The following is a 24107-nucleotide window of genomic DNA, read 5'->3' as shown; positions in this document are numbered from 1 at the left end:
TGGAGTAATACATTGGAGATGCTCTTAGTACAATCAGTCAATCATAAGAAACTATAGTCTATATCTCATATGAAACACAGAGATTAGAGATAAGTTCCTTAAAAAATACGTACTTAACTTTATACGTTTTTAGATAGTCATTTGGGTCATATAATATTCATTTTCATACTTAACCAAATATTGTGAATTTTTAAATTTTGTGTACGCCGTCAATAAATACTGTTAAGCTTAATATTTTTATGCTTTACTGTTAATGTTTTAGGCATGATAATTTACAATTTGTTGTGACTGATTCGTTTTTTTTTTTAACATAAAAAATGTATATTGTTCAATTTTTACTATTAATGAGTTTTTGGTTAGATTGTACATCCTAATCATCATTTATTTAATTTTTTTTTGAACAACCATCATTTATTTAATATAAGGCCTTTCTTAGGCTTAACACAATAAAAGTATTGTGTTTCACACTAAATCTTACCTAAAATTAGCGAGAAAAGATGATTAATACTGAAAATTACAATTTTGTCTCAAGGAAACAAAAAAATATATAAAGACAGAGTCTTCTTAAATATCTAATAAATATGAACTCCGAAATATGTAATCACTATCAGATACTGGATCAATTTATCTGATAAGTACTATATACATTCTCAAATTAAAAACTCTGGATTACTTTGAATAGTTAACTGGTTAAGTAATAAAATTCCAAGATGGCCAACAAAATTGACTGAGTTTGAATAGTCAGTCAATTGAGTAACCAAATGCCTGAGAAGAAAGAAAACGATGGATTGGGATTCCGGTCCAACTCTTTTATGTTTTCAGAGATAACTTAGTTGTGTTACAAAAATAAAAGAGATAACTTAGCTATCCCTCCTCTGCCATTTTCTAACCAAACTAATAAATAATCATCAAAGATTCAAAGTGTTGATATTTGAATAACCATTATAATTAAATGCGAAAATTGTTTAACATTTGTTTTTGTTCACTTCTCAAATAACCTAAATACTTTTATTTTCTTAATGAATATAGCGAAGCCTTAATTGAAGATATGAAATACTCGATATCTAAGTTTTTAAACAGAATTTTTGGTATTGATGTTGCGCAGCACCGGGGTGAATCTTGATGTAAATTTGACTGGGTGCATAAAGTATGCAAATTAATACATTAATGGGTGCAATAATTATAATTTTCCATTTTATCTAATGGCAATTGAAATAATAGTAGTGGGTGCATGTGCACCCCTTCCTGTCTCTTTGGTTTCGCCCCTGGTTGTGCACCTTTATTAGCTACTACTTCACCTTTGCTTTTCTCGTAAGTGGCATCGATGCCTCCAGATACAGCCATCTGGTGCGCCAAATCTTGGGACCATAATGATAAGAACGAAAGAAGTTGAATACTACACCGAAGTTGTAATTACTTAAAGATATCTTCATCAATACTTTAATGGTAACGCCAATAATTCTCTTCTTTCGGGTTCTCAACCTCTCATCCAGCTGAGAGAAATGCTGATCAAAATACATGTATTTTTATTTAAATTCGTATAGACAAGTCAAGATATATATATTTTTTTTTGCAACTAAGTCAAGATATTATATTTGTCAAAAAAAAGTCAAGATATTATTAGCACAGTGCATTAACTATTTGCATACCACACGTCGCCACGAAAAATATTTCCAAATAAACATTTATATTAACTTAATGGGAAAATCGCATAAAAAACCTTGAAAGTGTCACTTAGTAGCACTTTAAACTTTGAAGTTTTTTCACTAACAATTTTAACCTTCAAAGTGACATTTTTATCATAAAAAACCTCCAAAGAAGAAAAATGACCGGCTGAACAGGTTAAAAACAGTTTTTTTTCAAAAAATAATTATTTAATTAATAAATAAACAAAAAATTAATAAAATCAAAAAATTTAACAAAAAAACTCATAAATTAAAAAAAAATATGAAAAATAAATAAAGATTTAGAAAATTAAATAAAAAATAACTAAAAATTCAAAAATACATAAGATCAAATTAAATTAGAGAAAAAATAATAATAAATTTCACAAAATTGAAAATTCAAAAAAGTTTTTTTTCCATTTTCAAATATAATGTCGGAAATTATCATTGGAGATATGCCAAAAACGTCATTGGAGATATGTCAGAAATAACGGTTTTTGGCATATCTCCAATGATACGGTTTTTGGCATATCTCCAATGATAATTTCTGACATTATATTTGAAAATGAATGTTGATAAAAATGATTTTTTTTTTAATTTTCATTTTTTTTTGAAATTTATGTTTTTTCTCCATTTTAAATTGATCCTATTTATTTTTGAATTTTTTTGTTATTTTTTATTTAATTTTTAAATCTTTATTTATTTTTTGAATTTTTTGAATTTATGATTTTTTTGTTTAATTTTTCGATTTTTATTAATTTTTTTGTTTATTTTATTAATTAAATAATTATTTTTGAAAAAAAATGTTTTTAACCTGTTCAGCCGGTCATTTTTCTTCTTTGGAGGTTTTTTATGATAAAAATGTCACTTTGAAGGTTAAAAGTGTTAGTGAAAAAACTTTAAGGTTTAAAGTGCTAGTAAGTGACACTTTCAAGGTTTTTTTATGTGATTTTCCTTAACTTAACTATTAGGATATTTGTTTATCAGAGGTAGGATGCTTAAATAGAATAACAATTATCCTTTTCTTCTACCGTTTTCTCACCAAAACTCAACATGCACGCATGACGTGTGTAAATTGTTTAGTCTAAATTTAAATCTCACTCGTAGTTCGTGTGATATCGGAAAGCAGACCTAACTCTGTGTTAATCATCGCAATTGCAGCTTGGTTTTTAAAGCTTGAAGCATTAAAAATGTGGTAAAACATGTATATTAACAGCCCTTTTGAGTGATGGACCTAATTAATCCACCTCAATTATAATTAGGCCACTATTGATTACAGAATTTTCGATTCATATGGTTCACTTACCTTTAGATTTTCCATGTTACACGATTCTTATTTTGTTGTTGATACGAGAAACCGAGATATCATATTGTTAGACCATTTCTAATGTATTTTGCTATTTTCACCTTTAAAATAGAAGTAAAGTATGCTCAAATGTATTCTTCTAAAATAACTCTCTAAATATAGAGTAAAAAAATAAAGAAATGCTATTTCTTCCTATATAAATAGAGAAAAATAAAGATATTTATTATAGAAAAAAAAATAGAAGTGGTTTGAAGCAATTTCACTTCTAAATGTTATTATAAAGATAGAAATAGCAATGCTGGAGATGCTCTTACTGGAAGAACTAAAAAAACAAGTCTGATTTACTATCAAGCAAAGAATAGTACAAGTCTGAGCTTTGAATTATAATTAACATGTCTCATATCATTTGATGTATATTTTATACTTTATACTCGGGCTCGGTCATATTATGTATGCTTTGGAAACAAGAATTTTCGTGGACAATTATTTTTAAATGTGACGTAAAATGACTAACTACTAAACTAGTAGAAAACTCTTACGATGTTTTACGTTCCTTAAAAGATGTTTCCTTTGTTGGAGCATGGATATTCATACGAATCCTCTTGTTGACAAAAAAAATTACATGTAAAATATGCAAGTTATCTATCATATGATCTCGTTGTTACATAACGAAACGCGCATAAAAAAGGAAATGTTCCCCAATATGTTGTCACGCTGCCTGCATGAACATAAAATTGTTGAAAACATTTTATATTAAAGGTGTTATAAGCCTATAAGGTGTTATAACTTCCAAGTAGCGAAACAAACAGTACTGATGGATGGTTGACTTGGTCTAAAATTCTAAATTATAGACTTAAAACACTTTTTATAAACTAGGAGCGCACCAATAAAACTAAGGGTGGACACAAGCCGGGTACTTTGTATTTTTGATATAGTTGGTACTCAGCTTGGTTTATACGAGTAGTAAAAAAAATTACGTGTATTTGGTTTGCTAAAAACGAATATTTACAATTTCAAGTACTTGCTAAAATTGACGGACTTGCAAGTTATTTGATTTGTTTTATTACTAGTTATTTGTAAATAATTTGCAAGTTTTTAATAACTATTTTTTTTTGCTTATTTGTCGAAATTCAAAACTAAGTAAATATATTATGCATACAGAATATTTCATTGTTTTTCTATATTTTAGTCAATTCGAAAATATAATATTTAAGAAAGAAAAAACGTCATGATATATCACATATGTTTGATTAACTTATGGAAATAGAAATATAAACAAGTTATTTTACTATGATTTAAAAATGTAAATTTGTTCATCAATAAAAACGAGTAACAAGCCAAACAACGTCAAGTAGTTAGTTTGATTTGAATACTTGATACTTGTCTTGTACTTGTGAGTAATTTAAATAGATTACTTGATACTCGACTTGGTCAAACCGAGTACTTGACTTTACGAGTCAAGTAGCGAGTACAAACTAAGTTACGAGTAACTGGGCCCATTCCTAAATAAAAGGCACTACTAAAATGATAAATAAAGAACAAAAGATGAAAGAGATACCAATAAACAATATATGTTTTTCAAATCATGATTTAATATTTATACTATGATGGGACAGGTAACTGTGACGGAATGCAGGCAAAAATATAATGTATGCAAAACGTTTTAAGAAGTCATCAAAGGCAACAAAATTTTGTCGGAAAATTGGTGTTAAGATGGTTGAATAAAAGAAAATAAGACATTTACATATCGCAAAACGTCACAATTTCAATCGTCGACCAGTTATCTGCTATAGATGAACTAGTCGCCATTTTAATCCGGAAAACATAATTAACTTTTAATATGTGTAAGAAAAACTAAGATATTTGAGAGTGAAATGTAAGAAGATGAATAAGGAAACAGCGGAATAACTTGATTCATAATCAGACTTCTCTACCCGCAGAGGCAGTCTTCAGAAGTATTGATAAGGAATTGAGAAATGTGATCTCTTCGAGGAGGGAGAACAAGAAATTCAGAGATCTTATGGCTATGTGGATTAGATGAGTCCCTAGTCTCTAGTTAGTTTGTTGAACCAGCTTGTTTTTTCTTTCTTTTTGCCAAGTTGGTTCAGACCAAAGATGATACTTTTGTAAAATCTTTTCTTCATTTATGATATTTACAGTTTAGCAAAAAAAAAAAAAAAGAAGATGAATAAGCCAAAGAGTGAGAGGTCCTTATGGCCTTATGGAGGATCCACCAACTTGTCGACCAGTTTTGGGAGGGTTCTCTTCCGGTTTAATTGAATTTACTGTTTTTCTCACTTTTCAATTACCATCATTTTCCTTCATTTCTATTGTTATTTATAATACGTCTATTTCAAATGTCTTATTAGTTATCAGTCACTTATCACTCGGTAGCCTATATTAGATGGCTGGTCCATCTCTGACTCTGAAAGGTACTGGATTTGATACCGAGATGTCGATGTTTTAGAATAATTGTAACAGGATTATTAATCTGATTTTCAAATAATGAATACGAATTCATTCTATTTTTTTTTTACTTTGAGGATAGCCAAAAGATCTCCGATCAAACAATATTAATGACTAATCCAGTTCTGGATTTTTGAATAAGATTTAAAACAAGGCTCATCTTAATCTTGCTAAACAGTAAAACTTAGTTCATAATTTTTTGTATTTAGAACCGATAGATTTACACGTTAGGCTAACTAATTACACATATCATTGGCAGTGCCCGATATAGGCATAGTACCATGATTAACCTCAGTTTCTTAACTGGAGTTCTTAGCTTCGGTTAAGAGACACGGTTTTTAGTTTTTTTTAGATTTGAACTAAAGGGGGTGATTGGTAGTTGCTGTAGGTGCTGTCCACAGCCCTATTTATTTCCACAGCACCAAATTCAGAGCAATCAAGCTTTAATTTTTTTTTTGAAACCACAGCTCTTAAAATATCCTACAGCTGTACAAGTGCTCTGCAGAGCCAAATATCCAAAGCAATTTTTTAGTGCTTCAATAAAATTCTACAGCTATAAAATCTAAAGCCACAGCAAAAAGTCTACAGATTTTTTTCTACAGCAAAATATTTAAAGCTACAGCCATTACCAATCGGACCCAAAAAAAGTTAAGAACTGTCTCTTAAATAAGAGATATAAGAGCTGTCTCTTAACCAAAAAATATTAAAAAAAAAAAGTCAAATCATGAGTTAAGAACCCCGACTAAGAGACCGGAGTTAATCATGCTCTAAGCTAATGAAACATTAGCATTGATCCCCAAAAGTTATAGAGATTATATATATAGAGAAATAAACTTCCAAATTATGCAAAAAAAAAATTATTAGAATTTTTATTAAATGTCTATAGTCTCTAAAATTTTAGACTCGTCCCCAATCATTAGACTCACTGTTTGGTTGATTCATGTTATTTCAAGTGTTAAGTCCCGGTTCCGCTGTTCTTCCATACAGCTTTTTTTGTTCTGCTGTTCCGATGTTCTTCCATACAGCTAGTCAAGACTAATCATAGTGACTTTCGCTATAAGAATTTCACTGCATATCTACAAGATCATTAAACAATATGAACCTCACAGGTCAAGCCTGAAACGATCAACTTTTATGACATACATAATATAATATAACAGAAGACTATGCTTCTGGAGAGAGTGAGTAGTAATCGATCTAGTTGGTAAATATTTGTGATTGATTTCCCTATCGAGTTTACACTTAGATACTGTCGTATTCACATCCTATTATTGTATAGAAGGTAACTGAATAGTACTCCGATCAGGTTGGTAAAAGTTTGTGATTGATTCAACGTTGATTGTACATTTTGCCTCGGTAGTATTCAGAAAGCAAGTCGATAGTAATCACATGGTTCTTATAACGTTGGTAAAATTTTGAGATTGATTCGTGTTGAGTGAACATTTTACTTATGTCTTATTCGTATCGTTGCTACAAACTTCAATAATGTAGATTTCACATCAAAGAGGCGTAAGGAAATATGCATGCACACGGTTGGGACGAATTTAAGAAATGTTTTCGAGTATTATAATATCAGACGCTCGTCTTTCTTAACAAACAAATCTCTTAAGTGTCTTGTCATTTTGTGGGGTCCATCCGTACCATCCTTTAAAGTATAAATCTCAAAGTACATGCATGTAAAGTGGATCGGAATAATTACACCCTCAAAAATAAACAAAGGCTAAATAAAAGAAGAGAACGAAAAAGTAAGGCTGTGAATGAGAAGTGCGGGAGAAGAGTAACGCATGGCGGGTGAAGCAGAGTGTCACCATTCACATGATTTTATTGCTAGTGCTTTTATAAATAAAATATTATAAATTAAAAAAAAAAAAACTGTAACGGGACAACTTTTGGTCTGAACCGCAGTTAAGCTTGAAAAGAAAGAGATGAGGTGTGGTTTAGGTACTGTTTCAACCAGAATTATTTAAAATAAATGTTTGTTATCAAAAATACATTAAACCCATATATAATCACTAATATTTTGTCCATATAATATACATAAATTGAGATGTAAATGATCTAATTAACAAAATTAAGTAGCATAAATTTAAATGATAATTAGTAATAATAAATATAACACTAATAATATAGCATAATTGAATATGATTTTGTAAAGTTTTTCAGATAATTAAAATATTTTTATAAATTAAATAAGAAAATTCAGATTCTTAATTTAATATTATTGATATCTTAAAGCTGGGTTTGCAGGGTCTTCATGAATCTATTAATGTTGATGACAAGAAGAAAAAATTCAAATATCTTAATTTAATTTTGTCTAAAGAAAACTAGCGCAATTATTATATTTTAAAATAAAATAATAGGCTATAAATTTTAGTAATAGTATATAAACTTTCACATTTGAGATATATATAATTTTTAAAAATTATATTAGTATCACTGATTTTTTAGTTTGTAAAATATAAAAAAATTATTGTTTTAACATATATTAAAAGCACATTAAATCACTATCATAAATACATTATTTCTACAATTTTTAATTTTCAAGATAATTAGTGAGTAATAAAATATCAAATTTCACATATATAATATTTTTAAACTAATATATATGTATATATATAATAAATAATAATAGTTTTAATGATTTTTTAGTCTATAAAAAATAAATATTTTATGTATCCCGCAGTTACACTATTCATTGCACATGTCACTATTCACATTTTGTTTTAAACCGCTTTTTTTAGATGAACCGCACTTGTCCTGCAATATGCGTTTTTCTAACACAAACCACACTTAAACCGCATTGCACTAACCAATTTGTTTGTCCCGCCCCGCTGAATCCGCTGTTACCATTCGGAGCCTAAGATTGCGTGAGTAAAAAGGAATAAATTTTTTTAAAATTAAAAGTAAAGTAGAAATAAAGAAAGGAAAGAAGAAAAAGTGCAATCGCATCCCTTTGATTGATGTTATTTTGTTGAAAGTTATTTTTTTGTGTGTGTTGAAAGTTGTGCATGATGTTTCTGCGAAGCTTCTAGTTTGGATACCTTAATCAGTACACTCGGATCCTATAAACCTCATAGAACGTTCTCTGAATACTTTAACAACTACAGAATTCGTACTCTATACAATATATTTTCTAGTCATTGGTATAGATCGATTAAGGTGGCTTCATACCATACTCGTAAGTAATCATCTTCCTGATTACGATCTATAGATTATACTAAGCATCCTAGCTTTTGTTATAACTGCCGCACATGGGTAGTTCAAACTTTGTAAATTGCAAACAACATGAAAGTTTGAAACTAACTTTTGTTAATTTTTGGTAGGTTTGATATGAATATAGATTATACTTATACAAGTTTTTGTGTGATTATACTAGATATACTGGAAGACTTAGTAATAACGTATAATTTGGGTCCAGGTTCCACACACGCAAAATGTTTTTATTTTACAACTTGTAGATAATAATACTATTATTTTCTTAGAATTATTACATTTAACCTCTAAAAATTTAGCTGTCAAAATTTAGCTTTAAATTGATTTTAGCTATAAAGTTGTTAATATATACTTTCTTGTAGAAACTTTTGATGTAGTAAAATTTGTTGTAATTATAAGTTACATGCTGTAGATATTTTAAAATCAAATATGTGAAAGATGTGATGTATATATAAAATAATTATTTTTATCAATTAAAATAATGTATACTAATATTTTTTTTATAAATTATCATTGTTTAATGTTATTCTAAATGTGATATGTAAATACTATCTATGTTATTTAAAATACTTCAATAATTTTAATAATACCCAAAATTAAATTAAAATATTTATAGATGTTTTTATTATGATTATCAACTTTTTTACAGATTCTACAGCCTAAAAAGATGTATATTGTTTTCCTAAACTACATAAGAAAAAGTTTGCTTTATTTTTTTTGGTTTTACTTTAAAAATAAAAGCTAAAGTATGAATGGTAAAAATTAATAGAAATTTGATATAGGCTTTAAATTTTTAAAATAAAACTACATCCAGTAAAGGTTAGTGATTTAAAAAAAAAAAAAAAAGGATAAATTCCAAGCGATCACCCTCAAATATTATTATTAGATTACTAAAAATCTCTTATATATTAAAGGAGAAACATTATTAAAAAGTAACTTTGGTTTTATAAGTTATTTACACTATTGCCATTTTGCTATCGTGACGGTTCCACATGCTCTCTCAGCCCTTATTTAAAAATTCATTACTAGAAATATAACATATATTGCCATTGATATCATTTAATCATTAAAATAGTTTTATACTAAGCTTAAATTGGAATGCTTAATATATCATTTGGAGTATTGTAAAATAAAAGAAACAACTCATATAACGGACACATCACAGCAAATATCATGGTCCACAATCAATTTGACAAATTTGGAAATAAACACTCAGTTCATTACAGTTTCCATATGTAATAGAATTGTTGACCAAACTGATTTCGTGATTTACGATGCATATATCATATGCTATAATCGTGCACTTCAATACTTTAAAAAGAGAAAATAGTTTTGATTTTACTGGGTTCATACTAACTTTCTCAAAGTGATGAATATATATATTAAAATTTAGATTTTTTATATATGTTATATTTTGAATTTAAAAACGATTATAAATTACTAAAGTTGTTAAAATTCTTATGTTAAATTTTTTATGATCAATGATTTAACATTTTTATTATAACAACTTAACAAGATACACATGATTTTAAAACCATATGAATAAAAATCTCATTTAATATATATATATATATAACTATATACCATATAAGAATACATAAAATATTTTAATTTCAAAATTTTTAATGAATTTTCAAGCATATTTATAAATTATAAACTTATTATAAGTCCCACATTGAAAATTTTGTTTTCAATGATTTAAAAAATTTGTTATAAAAAATACAAATGATCATAAAACCGTATGATTATGAAGTCTCATTTAATAGATAGCCATATTAAAATATACTATATATATTAGTATCATTTAAAATTAATTATATACGAAATGGATAAATGTGATTATTTAGATTTACTTACCATAAAATGATAGTAAATAAATAAGAGTGGTTTGTCTGATTTATGTGTTTTCACCAATTTAATTATATACTTAATAATTAATGTTTCTCAATTAATCAATATATTTTTATTATTTGTTATTACATAACGTAAAATAAAATAAAATAAGTAATAGTATATAAAATTATTTGTATATACAATGTGCATCCCGCACAAGATGCCGATACATGATTATTATCCGGTATGTATATATTTGTTAACTATTATTAAAATAAAAAATGTATAGTAAAGTTTATAATCACCGAATATAATTGTTTTTATAAATTCATCCCGCACATGATGCGACTTATCACCTAATACATATCTAAGAAGATATCACTTTAAAAAAGATTTCGCGTACCTGATATTTTTCTCAAAGCATCCTACCAAAATTCCTAGATATTTTGTTGTATTTGAAAATTTGAAATGGAGTGATAATTTTAAGAGTATCTCCAATCCACGACAGAAATTAACACAAACACAATGAACAGAACATTGAGATGTATGTATGTGCGTACGAAAAGGAGAGAGAGATAAGTCCATGTGGCTTAAAAGGTCTACATGCTGACGAATGAGCATCATGCATTAATGGGGTTCCTAATTTATAGATTCAAGCCCGATTAAAGCCAGTGCCACAATCTTCCAGGAATACCATTATGTAGGTCCGGTCAACTACTGTGACACTTGACCGAACCTGAATTGTAATTTGTCCCATTGTAATACAAATAACAATTTTACAATTTAGAGGGCTGTGCAAAGAGTCTTATCCAAATCTATAAGCCGGCCTTGTCGCTACCTACCAGTATTACCGTTTTACTAACAAGTAACTTGGAAATACACTAGGGGTCTATCGGGCCCGTTTTATCTCGCCATTATTTAATCAGATTATACCGTTTTGAAGAACCTCCTGAGAACATCTCCAATCCATAACACTATTTTAGTATCAAAACTACACTATTTTAGTATAATTTCAACACTAAAAAAAAATTCTTCTCCAACCATAACACTAAACTTCACACTAAAAATTATTCTATAATATTATATATATTTATGTTTTTATTTATCATTTATTTAATTATCTATTTTATTAATAAAATAAGTGAATAGTATTTTAATGTAGTGAATAGTATCACACCAAATTTGGTGTGAAATTATAGTGTTGCACTAAAATGGTGTGATTTTTAGTGTTGGGTTGAAGAAGATTTTTGTGTCAAAATCACACTAAAATAGTGTTTTGGAGTTAGGTTGAAGATGGCCTTAGAGCATCTCCAATGGGATACTAAAATTTACTATATATTTCACTCTAAAATAGAGTAACTCTATTATAGAGTTGAATTTGCTCCAATGGTTCACTTTATAATAGAGTGAAATATAGAGTAATCTTGTTTTTTTACTCCAAATATAGAGTGAAAAAATAAGATTACTCTATATTTCACTCTATTATAGAGTAACTCTATTATAAAGTGAATCATTGGAGCAAATTCAACTCTATAATAGAGTTACTCTATTTTAGAGTGAAATATAGAGTAAATTTTAGTTTACCATTTTACTCTATTTTTTACTCTAAAATAGAATAACTCTATAATAGAGTTATTTTAGAGTATAAAATAGAATGATGAACAAAAAAAAAATTACTTTTGGAGTAAACCTATTTTTCACTCTATTATAGAGTGAGAAATAGTGTACCATTAGAGTATTTTTCACTCTAAACTCTATTTTAAAGTAAAAAATAGAGTAGGGTTGGAGATACTTACAGTGAACTATATTTATCGAAATGCAAGGCTCTAATGTGATGTAACACGACTTGTAGTTTAATAAAAAAAAGCGCAATCCAATGCATATATTTTGTAGAATAAAAATGGAGCATGTTCTGACTGCACACTGTTTCCAGAAAAAAAACGAAGGGATATATACTTTTAGATGACGAATCCCAAAACAACCCCGAAAATCTCCTCTCATATGCGAATGTCACATGTGATAGATACTCTTGTTACGCTAACATATGGACTCAACACGGCTCAGCAAGTAAATATGATGACACTGATAAAACAAGAATCAACTTTTTTAAAGAAAGGCAAGTCATGGATGGATTTTAAACACACCAGGCTGTATAGTACCTGGCGTTGTCTTGTGTATTTCTAACATTCTATGCATATGTATCTTAAGCTGAGGGCACAGACTCCTTAGTTTTCTTTTCTTCAACAGCTTTCTCTGCCTCTGCTGATGCTACCTTCTCCACTGGTTTCTCCTCCTTCTCTTCCACTGTTAACTTCTCAAGCAGACCAGCGGCCTGAGAGGCGTCTTTGCTCTCTTCTTTCGCTTCTTCAAATTTGGCAACTTCTTTGAACTTTTTCCATAGATGCTTTGCAGTCTGATGATGTAAATAAACACTTGATTATTTAAGCAGCTCTAAAATGACTTTATCAGGGGATCAAACAGCGGGGAAAAGGTTTCACAAACACAAACAATAAAACAAGATTCAGAGAAACAAGATTCCAACACTACACAGCTCAATACAAGTCTACATTGAGATACTAGTTATTATACTAGAGCACTGAACGAACTGCTTCTGTCTTTGCAGATGAAGCTATATAGGTAACTTTTTGAATCTTTTTGAATGCCGCCACTAAGGTAAATATCAAGCAACAACCATAATACTACTACAAAGGTTTCTGATTCACGTGATAAATTTTGTTAGAGCATTTCCAAATATATTATTCTCCCAAAGTGGAGTTGAGTTTCACTCCAAGCTTACTCCATTTTTGAGTGAGATAGAATAATAAGTTAAAAATAAATTCATTACTCCAAAGTCTTGAAATAATCTCGTTTGTTATACTAACTCGTAACATTTTCTTATTCTATAATCTAGAAATAGCCTTTAACATCATATTTTTTACGTATTACAACTTGTAACATTTTGTATTATGATATTACCTAATACAATCAATAAACTGTTTAACCAGGAAAAAAAAAGAATTTATTTCTTGAAAATCGCCAAGGAAAAGATTAAAAAATGACCAAATGTCTCGACCAAAATTAAGTAAAACCACATCCACATTCCCTCGTAAAGGCTCAGGATAGAAAGAGTCTTTTATTCCGTTCCTTTGTAAGAAATAGCGAATCATATTAAAAAGGAAAAAAACTACGGCTCCAGGGCGGTGACTTGTTGCCACTCTCCATCAACCGCCTCTTTCCACACCGTCACATTATTGTTCCCATCAGACACAGCCAACAAGTTACCCGTCAAGGACCAGGAGACCCGCCACACCGGAGCCTTAAAGTCATTCAGAACCTTACCTTCCCACTGCTCACCTTCTTTCCCCACCGTCCATATAACCACTTTCCCGTCTTGCGAGCCACTAGCTATGGTGGACTTAGGGAGACCCAAGTTGGGCGCCCAAGCCACATCACGCACCCAGTCACTGTGCTTCTGAAGAGCCGGGAAGCAATCCATCTTCCACGACCCGTTAGAGAGCTTCCACACTTTCACCGTATTATCACACCCACCCGAAGCCAGCTTGTAAACCGGATCAAGCAACCCGGAGCTGACAAGAGCCCCAGGCGCAGTGGACGGGGCCCACGAGACCGACGTGACGCCAACCGGATGCGCTTGGTCAATCTTCGTCGTGTCCCAGCCGCCGTCACCACGCCCCGTGAACACCGAGATGTTCCCGTCAGACGAACCGCAGGCCAAGGATAGTCCGAGCTCGTAAGGAGCCCAGGCGATGGAGCTGACCGAAGTTTTGTGGTCGGTGAAGACGTGGGCCTGAGTCCACTGGTTTTGGCTGCCTTCTTTCCAGAGAATGACTTGGCCATCGTAGGAGCATGAGGCTAGCATTGACCCGAACTTCGGGTGGGCCCAAGCGACCTCCCAGACGGGACCACGGTGGCCGGTTAGTGTAGCTAGGTGCTGGGATGCGCCGTTGTTGCTGACGCCGGTGATCTTGATGGTGCAGTCAGAGGAGGCGGTGGCTACTCGCTTCCCGTAGTAATCCATTTGCACGTCGTGGACGGTGTCCTCGTGACCTGTTTCAATCTTATGCCCCGCCATGGCTTCTTCTTAAAATCAAACACTGTTTGTTATATAAAGAACACTCTTAGATCGAAACTCGACCCGCCGATCATGAAGGCATTATTTTTTTTGCTAACACACAAATCGAATGCAAAGCAGAAGACGATTGCGTTGAAAATTTTCAAATTAGACGTAGCACGAGGTCAGAGTCATGATATCAAATTAAAATCGATCACGGTGGGAAAGATCAATCACAATATCGACCGAGAGAGAGTCAGAGAGAACACAGGGAAGAGAGATCGTACCTGAACGCACTGTTGATCGACGGAGAAAAAAAATGCTTGTGTGGAGAGCAATCTGGATTTTTTTTTTCTTTCTAAAGTTTTTATAAGCTGATTAAAAAAATAGATCTGGCGAAAAAAATAAGCTGAACTGCTAAACGTAATCCAGACTTAAACCAAGTGGGTCAAATATTAAACCGGATGGTTCGTTCGATAAGCCTGCTTCGAATAGAAAACCGGATGCTCGTTTGATTCAAGCCTCTTGCTAATGAAACTCGAGAATAAGTGCTTGATCAAAAGAAAAGACAATATCATACTTCTCTGTTTGGCTTCAGAATCTTTGATACTTGATTCAGACTGATCTTGAACTTGTATGAGTAGACCTTTTCATCATCGGGTTTTCATTAGTAACACTGGATAGATAGAATACACGATCAAAATATCAAAGGACCGTGAAATACATAGAATCTCTAGAAACCAAACCCACAGACCACCAAGTCATTGCTTCGACGTTGCTGAGATAAAGACAAACTAAGACAAACTCTAAAATCAACAAGCAAATAACAAAAAAGGAAAAACAGAACAAATGAAACACAAATGCCAAAGCAAACAAACAAAACTATACAAGATCAAATACCAAACAGAAGTTGTCACGTCGACAAAAGCTAAATCCACAAATCTGAGAATAAATCATAGCAAAAGTTTCAAATATGCTAAGAGATAGAGAAAAGATGTAGAAGTAAGAAAAAAAATTACAAGTACAAAAGTGAAAGAATTGGCTCTGGTGTTGTTCAAGCCAACAAAGTTGATCGGCAACTAATCATAAATCTAGTTTTTTAAAGAATTTTTTTGAGAGGTATAGAAACACAATCTATTAATCTAGTAAAACTTATATACACATTTTATCTATTTTCAAAGTGAAGTTTTGTTCTTCAAAAACTTTTATTTCTTTTAGCGTTCGCTTCAAAAATATCTTTCACTTAAAAGAACTATCAAACTTTTTTTATTAGGTCTTACTGTCTTAGACCATGATTATCGCGGTAGTTAATGGGGTTTCTTAAAACAAATTAGTGCATAGACCCCATCAAAAATTTTGAAACCGGTGACAGAAACAACAAAATAAGGATCGATTGTGGAGGGTTTTTTACACTGTTCGCGGACCCTACCGATATGTGGTGGCCGCGGTTGGTTCGCTTTTAAACTTATTTTTATTCTTTTAGACAAAAAAAAAATTGCCTAAGAAACTGTGAACGGTTTTAGGATTAATTATGCTCTTACACTCTTACTATTATGTTTTCTCTTAAATCTCTTATTGGATTTTACTATTATTTGCCTTGTCTTTTGTTCACACATCTTTTAGAATTTTATAGGATTTCAAGAATGTCTAGTGTAGAGTTTTTCAGCAAAAAGTATCTGATCTGGGTTATACATCTGTTATTGGTCATATTGCTGAAACTTGACTACAGTAGCCACCTTATTGGCTAAGTTGGCTATGTATAAAGTATAATATTTAATTAATCTAAAACTATTGAACATTGAGTCAGGTCCGGTCCGGTCCATGGCCATGGCGTAAACCACACAAATGATTGCTATACAATCGTCATAAATTAAAATATCTAGTATTCGTGCGGGATAGCCAACTATCTTAATTAGTACGATTATCCAATAAAATCGTAGCAATAAGAAGAAAAAAAAGGAAATGTTTTGAGTATAGATAAGCTCTGAAGAGAATGGAATATTCTTTAACATTTAGCGTATAGTTTATGTTGATACCTTTCTCATTATTGAAAACTTGTGGAGTTGTGGTAAGCCAGCATTGCCCACCACTTCATCATAGTCATCTTCCATTCTCTCGTTATCTCCTTGTTTATTGCCTGTTTTATTTTTATTTTTTCTAAACTGATCAAAGTTTATAGCTCACATCGACTATTTGACCTAACAACTTTATTTATACCAACAACAACATTAACGTTATGCTGACAAATTTCATGGTAACCCCTCATAACAATTAGGCCTAATTAATCATTACTAATTTCGTGGTCTTAGTTCATCTCTTGTGACCTATAAAAAATATTTGGTCAAGAAGCTACCAAACCAAGATTGAGTTGTGCAAGTGAGAGTTATCAACAAAAGGAAGTAACAGTTGAGAGTTAGGACACTCATCGCACCACGTAAAAGAGTTTTTATGAGATAGATAGACCGATCCGAATCACATGCAATACCGAACAAAAAGTTAAGGCTGAGAACGAACGATAGATTTTTGCGCAACTTCGTCTTATTATTATTTTGATGATGATAACAACTATACAGAGTACGAATAAAAACATCGGTGTAAAACGTGGCATATATCTGAATATTCTCTACCACCAATAACACCATCAACAACAATATTTCACACGTTATCACCGACGTCAACTCCGAGTCTTCATTCACCGTCCGTGTACCCGACTCGGTAGACTCCGGTGACATATTTAATTCCGATTCTACCCTTAATGAACTCAAATATTCCCATTGTGCCCCTGACTCTTCGGAAGCATTGCCTCTAACCTCAGTCCAACCATTAGATTCCCAAATTGCCTCTCCTCCGATCGTCGCTAGTTTACTTATCCTTGCCATCGCTGAGACCATAGATTCAACTCTCAACTCATCGATCTCTTCCTCCTCCTCGAACTCCGAGTTGACCCAGTCCAATACGCAACGCGGAGACGACTCGGTAGTGAACAAGGAGTGATGATGGTCTTGACATAGAAACGGATGCTCGAGAAGCTGATCGCAACTCCATCTCTGACTCCTGTCTCGCCTCAAGCATTTGTCCAAGAAGTCGCGACAGAGCTCCGAAACACCCGCCGGAATAAACGGCAACTCGTTTGAAAACCCGATTCGACTCAGCGAGTCGAAACCGTGATCTTCCCACGCTGGCTTTCCGGTGAGCATCTCGATGACCGTACAGCCAAGAGACCAAACGTCACTCTCCGGTCCTTGATACTCTCTGCTCACCACCTCCGGAGCCATCCAGAGCGGACTTCCACGCGGCGCAATCTTCTCCGCCGTCGGTTTCTCCAACTCCATCGCCGAGCCGAAGTCCGCCAGCTTAACGGAGCTTCCGCCGTTAGCGACGAGAACGTTCTTCGACTTCACGTCGCAGTGAACGATTCCGTTAGCGTGAATGTGACCGAGAGCAGAGACGAGACACCAAACGTAACGCCCGACTGTTTCCTCGTTAACGATTTTACCACCGTTAGCCACGTCACCTTCGGGTAAATACTCCAAGTGGAGATTCCTAAACGACGTCGTTCCTTCGTTAGACACGTCATCGCCGAGGAACCTCACGATATGCGGGTGAGTCTTGAGAGAGCCGAGGATCGCGATTTCGTTCTCCAGCGACTCGGATTGAGAAGGGAGACACGTGGCGAGATCTACTGACTTCACGGCGAAAACTCCACCGTCGATTTTGCTCACGGCTTTGCTTACGGTTCCAAAACATCCTCTTCCAATACAAGAACCTCGAATCCAAGAAGAAGATGATGATGATGAAGAAGAAGTGCTCTGTTTCTCCATATCTGCTTTGAACTAACTTTCGTGTGTAAATTCTCAATGACACACGACGCTATATTTATAGGTGTGTCGAATTGCTAAATGTGAACGAGAAATAAAGTTGGAATTATATTAGTTTCCGACGTGGACGTTTCTTTTCTACTTGTCTTTCTGAATTTTGAAATCGTGAAGCCATTTAAAAAAGTTTCCCACTTGGGAAATATAAGTTTAAATGTATTTTTAGTTAGACAAATGGATAATTAGAAGAAACAGTTTGATGACGTCAGTACGACACTTGGAGAAGTTCTCGGGATGTTTTGTAAGAAACCGAGTACTTTCCATGTTATCCCTTAAGGAACAAGTTGCGGTCTGATCAGGTCCGTTGATTCGTTACCCGAAAAGGATAAAACTTGATAAGTCAATGGCTCATGTTTTTAAGCAATGTCAGTTATTTTTGTCAATTTTTTTCTTTGAATTTCAACAAAATAAACGGTTGTTTTACTTTACTGTTTTGAAGTCATTAGTGTGATGTGTGATGAGATCTCTCCGACGAATCGTGGGAACGGCAAACTAACTAAACGTGTCGATTGATTTTCGGACGTTTGTTCTGTTGACTTTTGTTGTTGGTTGTGTGTGCGTTATAGTTCTATGTTTGTTGACTGGAGTTGATTACACGATCAGACATGGAATATTCGGTGATAATCTTCCAATCATGTACTATTCTTGCAATCGTGATACTTTAACCAAACTCGTAGCAAGCCAATCATATTCGTCGAACTTTTTCTTTGTTTATCAACTTACAGATACATATGTACTCTATGTCCGATTTGAATTCAGATAATGAAACAATGGTAGCATAATAAACAATGTTGATGGTTGTAAACTTATGGTATATTGTATAACGAGTATATTCTGGATAATTCGCCGAAAAGTGAGTTTGATGGCAAAGTAGTTTGTACGATTAACTACTTCGAATTCTTGATCTTTTATTTGAAAATACCAATGTTCAAAAAACCGTTAGATGATAGTTATGCAATTTGTGATAGATACTAATAATAGACAGAACAATAACAATACCAAAAAAAGCAACTTGTATATTAAGAATCACTCAAACAATCTGCCTAGATCTCTTTAATCCGATTTACTCAACGTCACTAGAAATAGATCGATTATTGATCTAACCAAAGCACAGTAGTCGAGATGTCTTCACCACTTGCTCTCAATTGATCGCAGTTCAGAACACACTCTAGAATTTGATATCTAAACCCAAAATCCGTGGATTAGTTGAAATACTTGATCTTCTATATATACTACAACTAACTAGTATATATCGTGAAAGACATAAATTTTCCCAAATTTTTTTGTTTGCCACCTGGCTAAACCTTATAAAATTTTGAATCATTATTTTCGACTAACAACTTTCACTTGCTTTATCCATAACTAGTATAACCACCCCTGTGCTACGCACAGGTAGCTTTTGATATAATAAAAGTGAAACAAAAATAATAGAAAGAAAGCATTGAACTGTACTGAGAATATTTATACATACCTTTGATATCCAAACCCAGTAGAAAGATGAATGCTCAATTAAAAAAAACACATTTTAGATTATTTTTTTGAATTTGCATTTTTAGATTCTTCTCTATCACCTTCATTTTTCTCTGCATCCAAAACTAACCTAGAGCTTAAACGATAAGAAAAAATAGTTGAATATGTTGTTATAAGAAAACATATTTGTGCAATAGTCAAACCGTAACAAACAGATTTGTTACTGCTCAGTTTATACATAGTAGATTCAGATATACTTACAGTTTTCTAAGTTGCTGACAAAGCATGGGTTTATTTCTTCTTAAGAATGAAGTTTTGAAACATGAATATTCTTAAATACCACTTTCATCCTGAATCATGCACAAAAATTTAAAAAATCAGAGTGTTAAACTGTAAAGTAGAGAATGATGAATGTGAATAAAAGTGACACATAAACTTGTGTAGATTTCTTTGCTACATTCAAAAGTTAAAACACAAAGATAAAGATGAAGAAGAAACGATGGAGAAAAAAAGAGATGGAGATTAAAAGTAGTTGCTTAAAAGTTATATAAGAGTTGAAACTGAAAACATAGTATGAGAAAATTTAGGAATCAGAACGTATTGAACTTTAGGGATAATTATTTATTTTATTTGAATCGAACGTGCTGGTGATCTGAGAAATTCTAGGAATTTAGTTTTTACATGTTTAGAAATAATGGGAGTCGAAACATGTTCTTTTTATTGGCACAATTTTTTTTTTACAAAAGTTTGCCACATATCAATTTTTGATTTGCGAAGCGACTTGCGTTTTAGTATATAAGGGATACAGGCCACAGCCTATGTAATTCAAACATCGTTCACATCTTGAGCTTACATAGTGTTGTTTAGGTCTTCTAAACCCATTTTTACAAAATTGTTTTAGAAAATTCGTTTTATTTATGACTGCTCTGTCATTATTTTTAGAACACTGAAAATATCAATATACATCTCATTTTTAGAACTTTAAGTTAACACATAATATACTATATATAAAATCAGAGTACTTGAATAAGATGGAATTATGCAGGCTTCTGTTTTTATATCCATTATAGTAAAAATAAATATTTTTATAAGTATCATTCAAATAACATGTAAAATATATTCTAAAAAATTCGTTTTAATATATCATTCAAAGAACATGTAACATTGTATTCTTACAAATGTGAAATCAGATGGGATATAACGATACGTACTAATAAAAACCACTAAGCTGCATGCATGTCTCCGTGTCGTTCAAAATTGTATATCTATTATTAATAAGCCCATAACCATTTTAAATCTTTTTTTTATCGTCCAACTAATAATTAGCGCTTAAACATTTTCAATCATCAATGTCGACGAGGGTCCATCGGCAGTACAGTGTGTGTACTGTGTACGCAAACCATGGATTCTAAAATTAGCGAACCGAATAAATGAAAATTGGAAGCGAGTTAGTAGCGCGTAGCGACAGAGTTTGTTGTCCAAAGAAGTTGATATGAGACATGAGATTGAAAGAGAGGTTCATCACTACTATTCACTTATCACTTGCGCATCTAAACTTGAAGAACTAAATCTTTGGTGGGGCTAACTTGTGAACCTTACGTGTCGCGAAATTGTTGGTCCACGATCTCCAACAGAGAACCAAAGACTCCAGTTGTCCGGACTCACTTATGTTTTTTTTGCTAGAAGATTGCACTATTGACGTGCCTTCACCACCTCCACCACCTCCACCACCACCTCTACTATAAATATAACTTTTTGTTCTTTTGTTAGGTAATAAAACAGATTATTTACTCAACGTGATCCTTGAGGGAATGAAGAATAAAAAATAAAAAATGTTATTTTAGGTTGAACGGCTATTCACGAATAATGTTGACCAAGAAAAAAAATGTTCATCAGCGGTATTTTTATTAGATTTAATAGTTTCTAATTCATGAGTTGACAAAAAAAAGTTACGAATTGTTTAATTAATTAATTTTTGTCAACTATTTAATTGATTAATTAGGTTTTCAAATACTTTTGCTGCTTCTATTCACTTGCCATCCACCTATGACCTATGGTATTTACTTATTAAGAAAACGTCACTTTTGGGGGGAAAATCCGCCGCAACTATCATATATAAAGGTATATGTATGTTGTCAAAATAAAATAAAATTTTATTTGTTTGCTTCCTGGAGATCTCTGACCTTCCGTGAACGTGAAGTATTAAACTAACGGTGCACCACTTGTTGTATATCCTTTCAAATACAGTCCAAAAAATAAGATATTATCTTGAGATTTAATGGACCCATACCATATTAACAAGTTACAGATCGAGCAATCCACTTGGAAAACATATTAGACAATGCAAGTGCAACATGTCATTCGTTGCTACTAAACTTTTATGTAATTTTCTAATCGAAATCTACACAATACATGTATGGTTTATGATTAAAGTAATAAGGTCATGCATTTACTCTGAAAAGGAGAAAATTATTAAAAGAAAAAGCTAAGATAGTAAGAGATAGTAAGATAGAGACAATATATTATTTATGTTGATTTGCTTTAATAGTTGCCTTAAATAAATAAATAGTATTCTGGGTACTAAAATGCATGTCAAGGAGGAAAACACAATGGAGACATAAGTTGCTGTTTATGCTGATAAGTGTTGTGGGAGGAGAAGACAAAGACGAAGCAGAAAGAACTCGAAATCAAGGTGGCCGACAAATATAGCATGCTTATGTTATTGCAACTCCGAAGAAACCTCTGACAACATCATCTTCAACTTTTTTATATAGGATTAATTCAAGATCATGCACGCTGATCTTCGTATCACAAAGATAACGCGATCCGAACGGTAGTAAACGTTGCAGGCTTGCAGCAGTACAAAACTGAAGAATGTAGACGGTGCAAAGCATTATAAGCGTGGTTGAGGCGGTATGGACTATCACAAAGTTGAATGCAAAATTACCTGTACAGCTGTACTATAATTGATAAAATATTGTTATCCATGATTTTAAACCAGAATGTAAACAAAACTGTAGTATTTTGATAGAATTTTCCAAATGTAAAATAGATGAAGCAAACAATCAATCTATTTAGTGATCAGTAGAGACGACATGTTACTTCAGATCGTCGAAGCATCCGAGTAAGCCTACAGGTAAATGAATATTTCCATAAAAAGTTTTAGACATGCATTTTTCGATTAAAACATTAAACCAATGCTGAGAATCAGATAATTCGAATTGTTTGCACCTATAACGTATCTACGATTCCCTCCAATTCATTAATTAATTCCTGAGTTACAAAGAAGTTACTATAGAAGTAAATGATTTGATTCCTATAGTTTATATTCAATTTAACAAAACGAGGGACCACACGCAAAGACACAACTTCTAACGTCTAAAGAATAGTAAATGATTTGGTTCACTACAGTTTATATCCAATTTAACAAAATGATGGACCACACACGAAGACACAACTTCTAACGTCTAAAGAATAGTAAATGCCAACCAATGGCCAGTTGTAGGCGACGAACTATGTCTTCGATATCGTGCATATTTAATTGCATGCGATATGCGAGTGCTTGTTTTTTTTTAATAATGGGTTTGTTGAGAAGTCTAACTCAACAACTTTTTCTTTCCAAGCGTCATTCTTTTTTTTTTGGCTCAACAACAACTTTTCATTAACCAATAGTGAATATAAGATTACAACCTCAAGAGATTTAAACCCAAAATACAACCGACGAGATTTAGTATCGCCTAGGAACACGGAGTCGAAACTGGAATGGATCCTAGACTACCCAATCTAATTCATCGGTGTATTTTTCACCACAGTGAAACAAATTTCTCCCACGATCCGAGAGAAACCGTCTCTTGACCCCTACTTAGACCAAACGAGACGATAATTCTAAAACCTCGACATTGACAAAGCTAAAACCGGATTACAGATCAGCCTATGACATTGGACTCCAAAATATTAGAGTGATATGCACGGCCCAACATCTCATCACCTTGCCGGCGCAAATTCAGAAAAAAACCCATCGCCGTCAAGTTCAGAATCCGCTCCTTAGCCATGAACCCGGATAGAACCCGTACTGAAAGTCGGGCTTGGCGAACATGCATTGAATGGACCAGTAAAAAAAGAACAATGGTCATGAAGTTTCACCGCCGAACGAGACACCGGACGAGCCCAGAGACGTCGCCGTCGGTGCTGGGATGTGAAGCTCCACC

The 24107-nt window shown here is 32.5% G+C and overlaps 2 protein-coding genes across 3 annotated transcripts; both read right to left on the bottom strand.

The window, feature by feature from the left end:
• Positions 1–12344: 12344 nt before the first annotated feature.
• On the bottom strand, positions 12345–18480 carry LOC125598303 (mitogen-activated protein kinase kinase kinase 20-like). The gene is made up of 2 exons (XM_048772500.1): positions 14842–18480; positions 12345–12895 (listed from the first exon to the last, which is right to left on the bottom strand). Exon 1 carries the CDS (start codon positions 18373–18375, stop codon positions 16879–16881), a length of 1497 nt encoding a protein of 498 aa, XP_048628457.1. The 5' UTR covers positions 18376–18480; the 3' UTR covers positions 12345–12895; positions 14842–16878.
• LOC125598304 (protein transport protein SEC13 homolog B-like) lies at positions 13526–14968 on the bottom strand. Of its 2 annotated transcripts, none has more exons than XM_048772501.1 (2): positions 14842–14968; positions 13526–14597 (listed from the first exon to the last, which is right to left on the bottom strand). In XM_048772501.1, the coding sequence occupies exon 2, from the start codon at positions 14573–14575 to the stop codon at positions 13667–13669; it is 909 nt and encodes a 302-aa protein (XP_048628458.1). In that variant the 5' UTR covers positions 14576–14597; positions 14842–14968; the 3' UTR covers positions 13526–13666. The 2 variants fall into 2 exon arrangements, with proteins under 2 accessions (XP_048628458.1, XP_048628459.1); XM_048772502.1 differs by having other exon boundaries at positions 13526–14580; positions 14842–14945.
• Positions 18481–24107: the final 5627 nt, after the last annotated feature.

This window comes from Brassica napus, unplaced genomic scaffold, assembly GCF_020379485.1.
Source record: "Brassica napus cultivar Da-Ae unplaced genomic scaffold, Da-Ae ScsIHWf_1695;HRSCAF=2321, whole genome shotgun sequence".
NCBI classification, from domain to species: domain Eukaryota; kingdom Viridiplantae; phylum Streptophyta; class Magnoliopsida; order Brassicales; family Brassicaceae; genus Brassica; species Brassica napus.
This window is presented reverse-complemented; position numbering and strand designations above follow the sequence as displayed.

Bases quoted from the DNA above. Each gene is read 5' to 3' on its own strand.
- LOC125598304 (XM_048772501.1), bottom strand. From the start codon at position 14,575: ATGGCGGGGCATAAGATTGAAACAGGTCACGAGGACACCGTCCACGAC.
- LOC125598303 (XM_048772500.1), bottom strand. From the start codon at position 18,375: ATGGAGAAACAGAGCACTTCTTCTTCATCATCATCATCTTCTTCTTGG.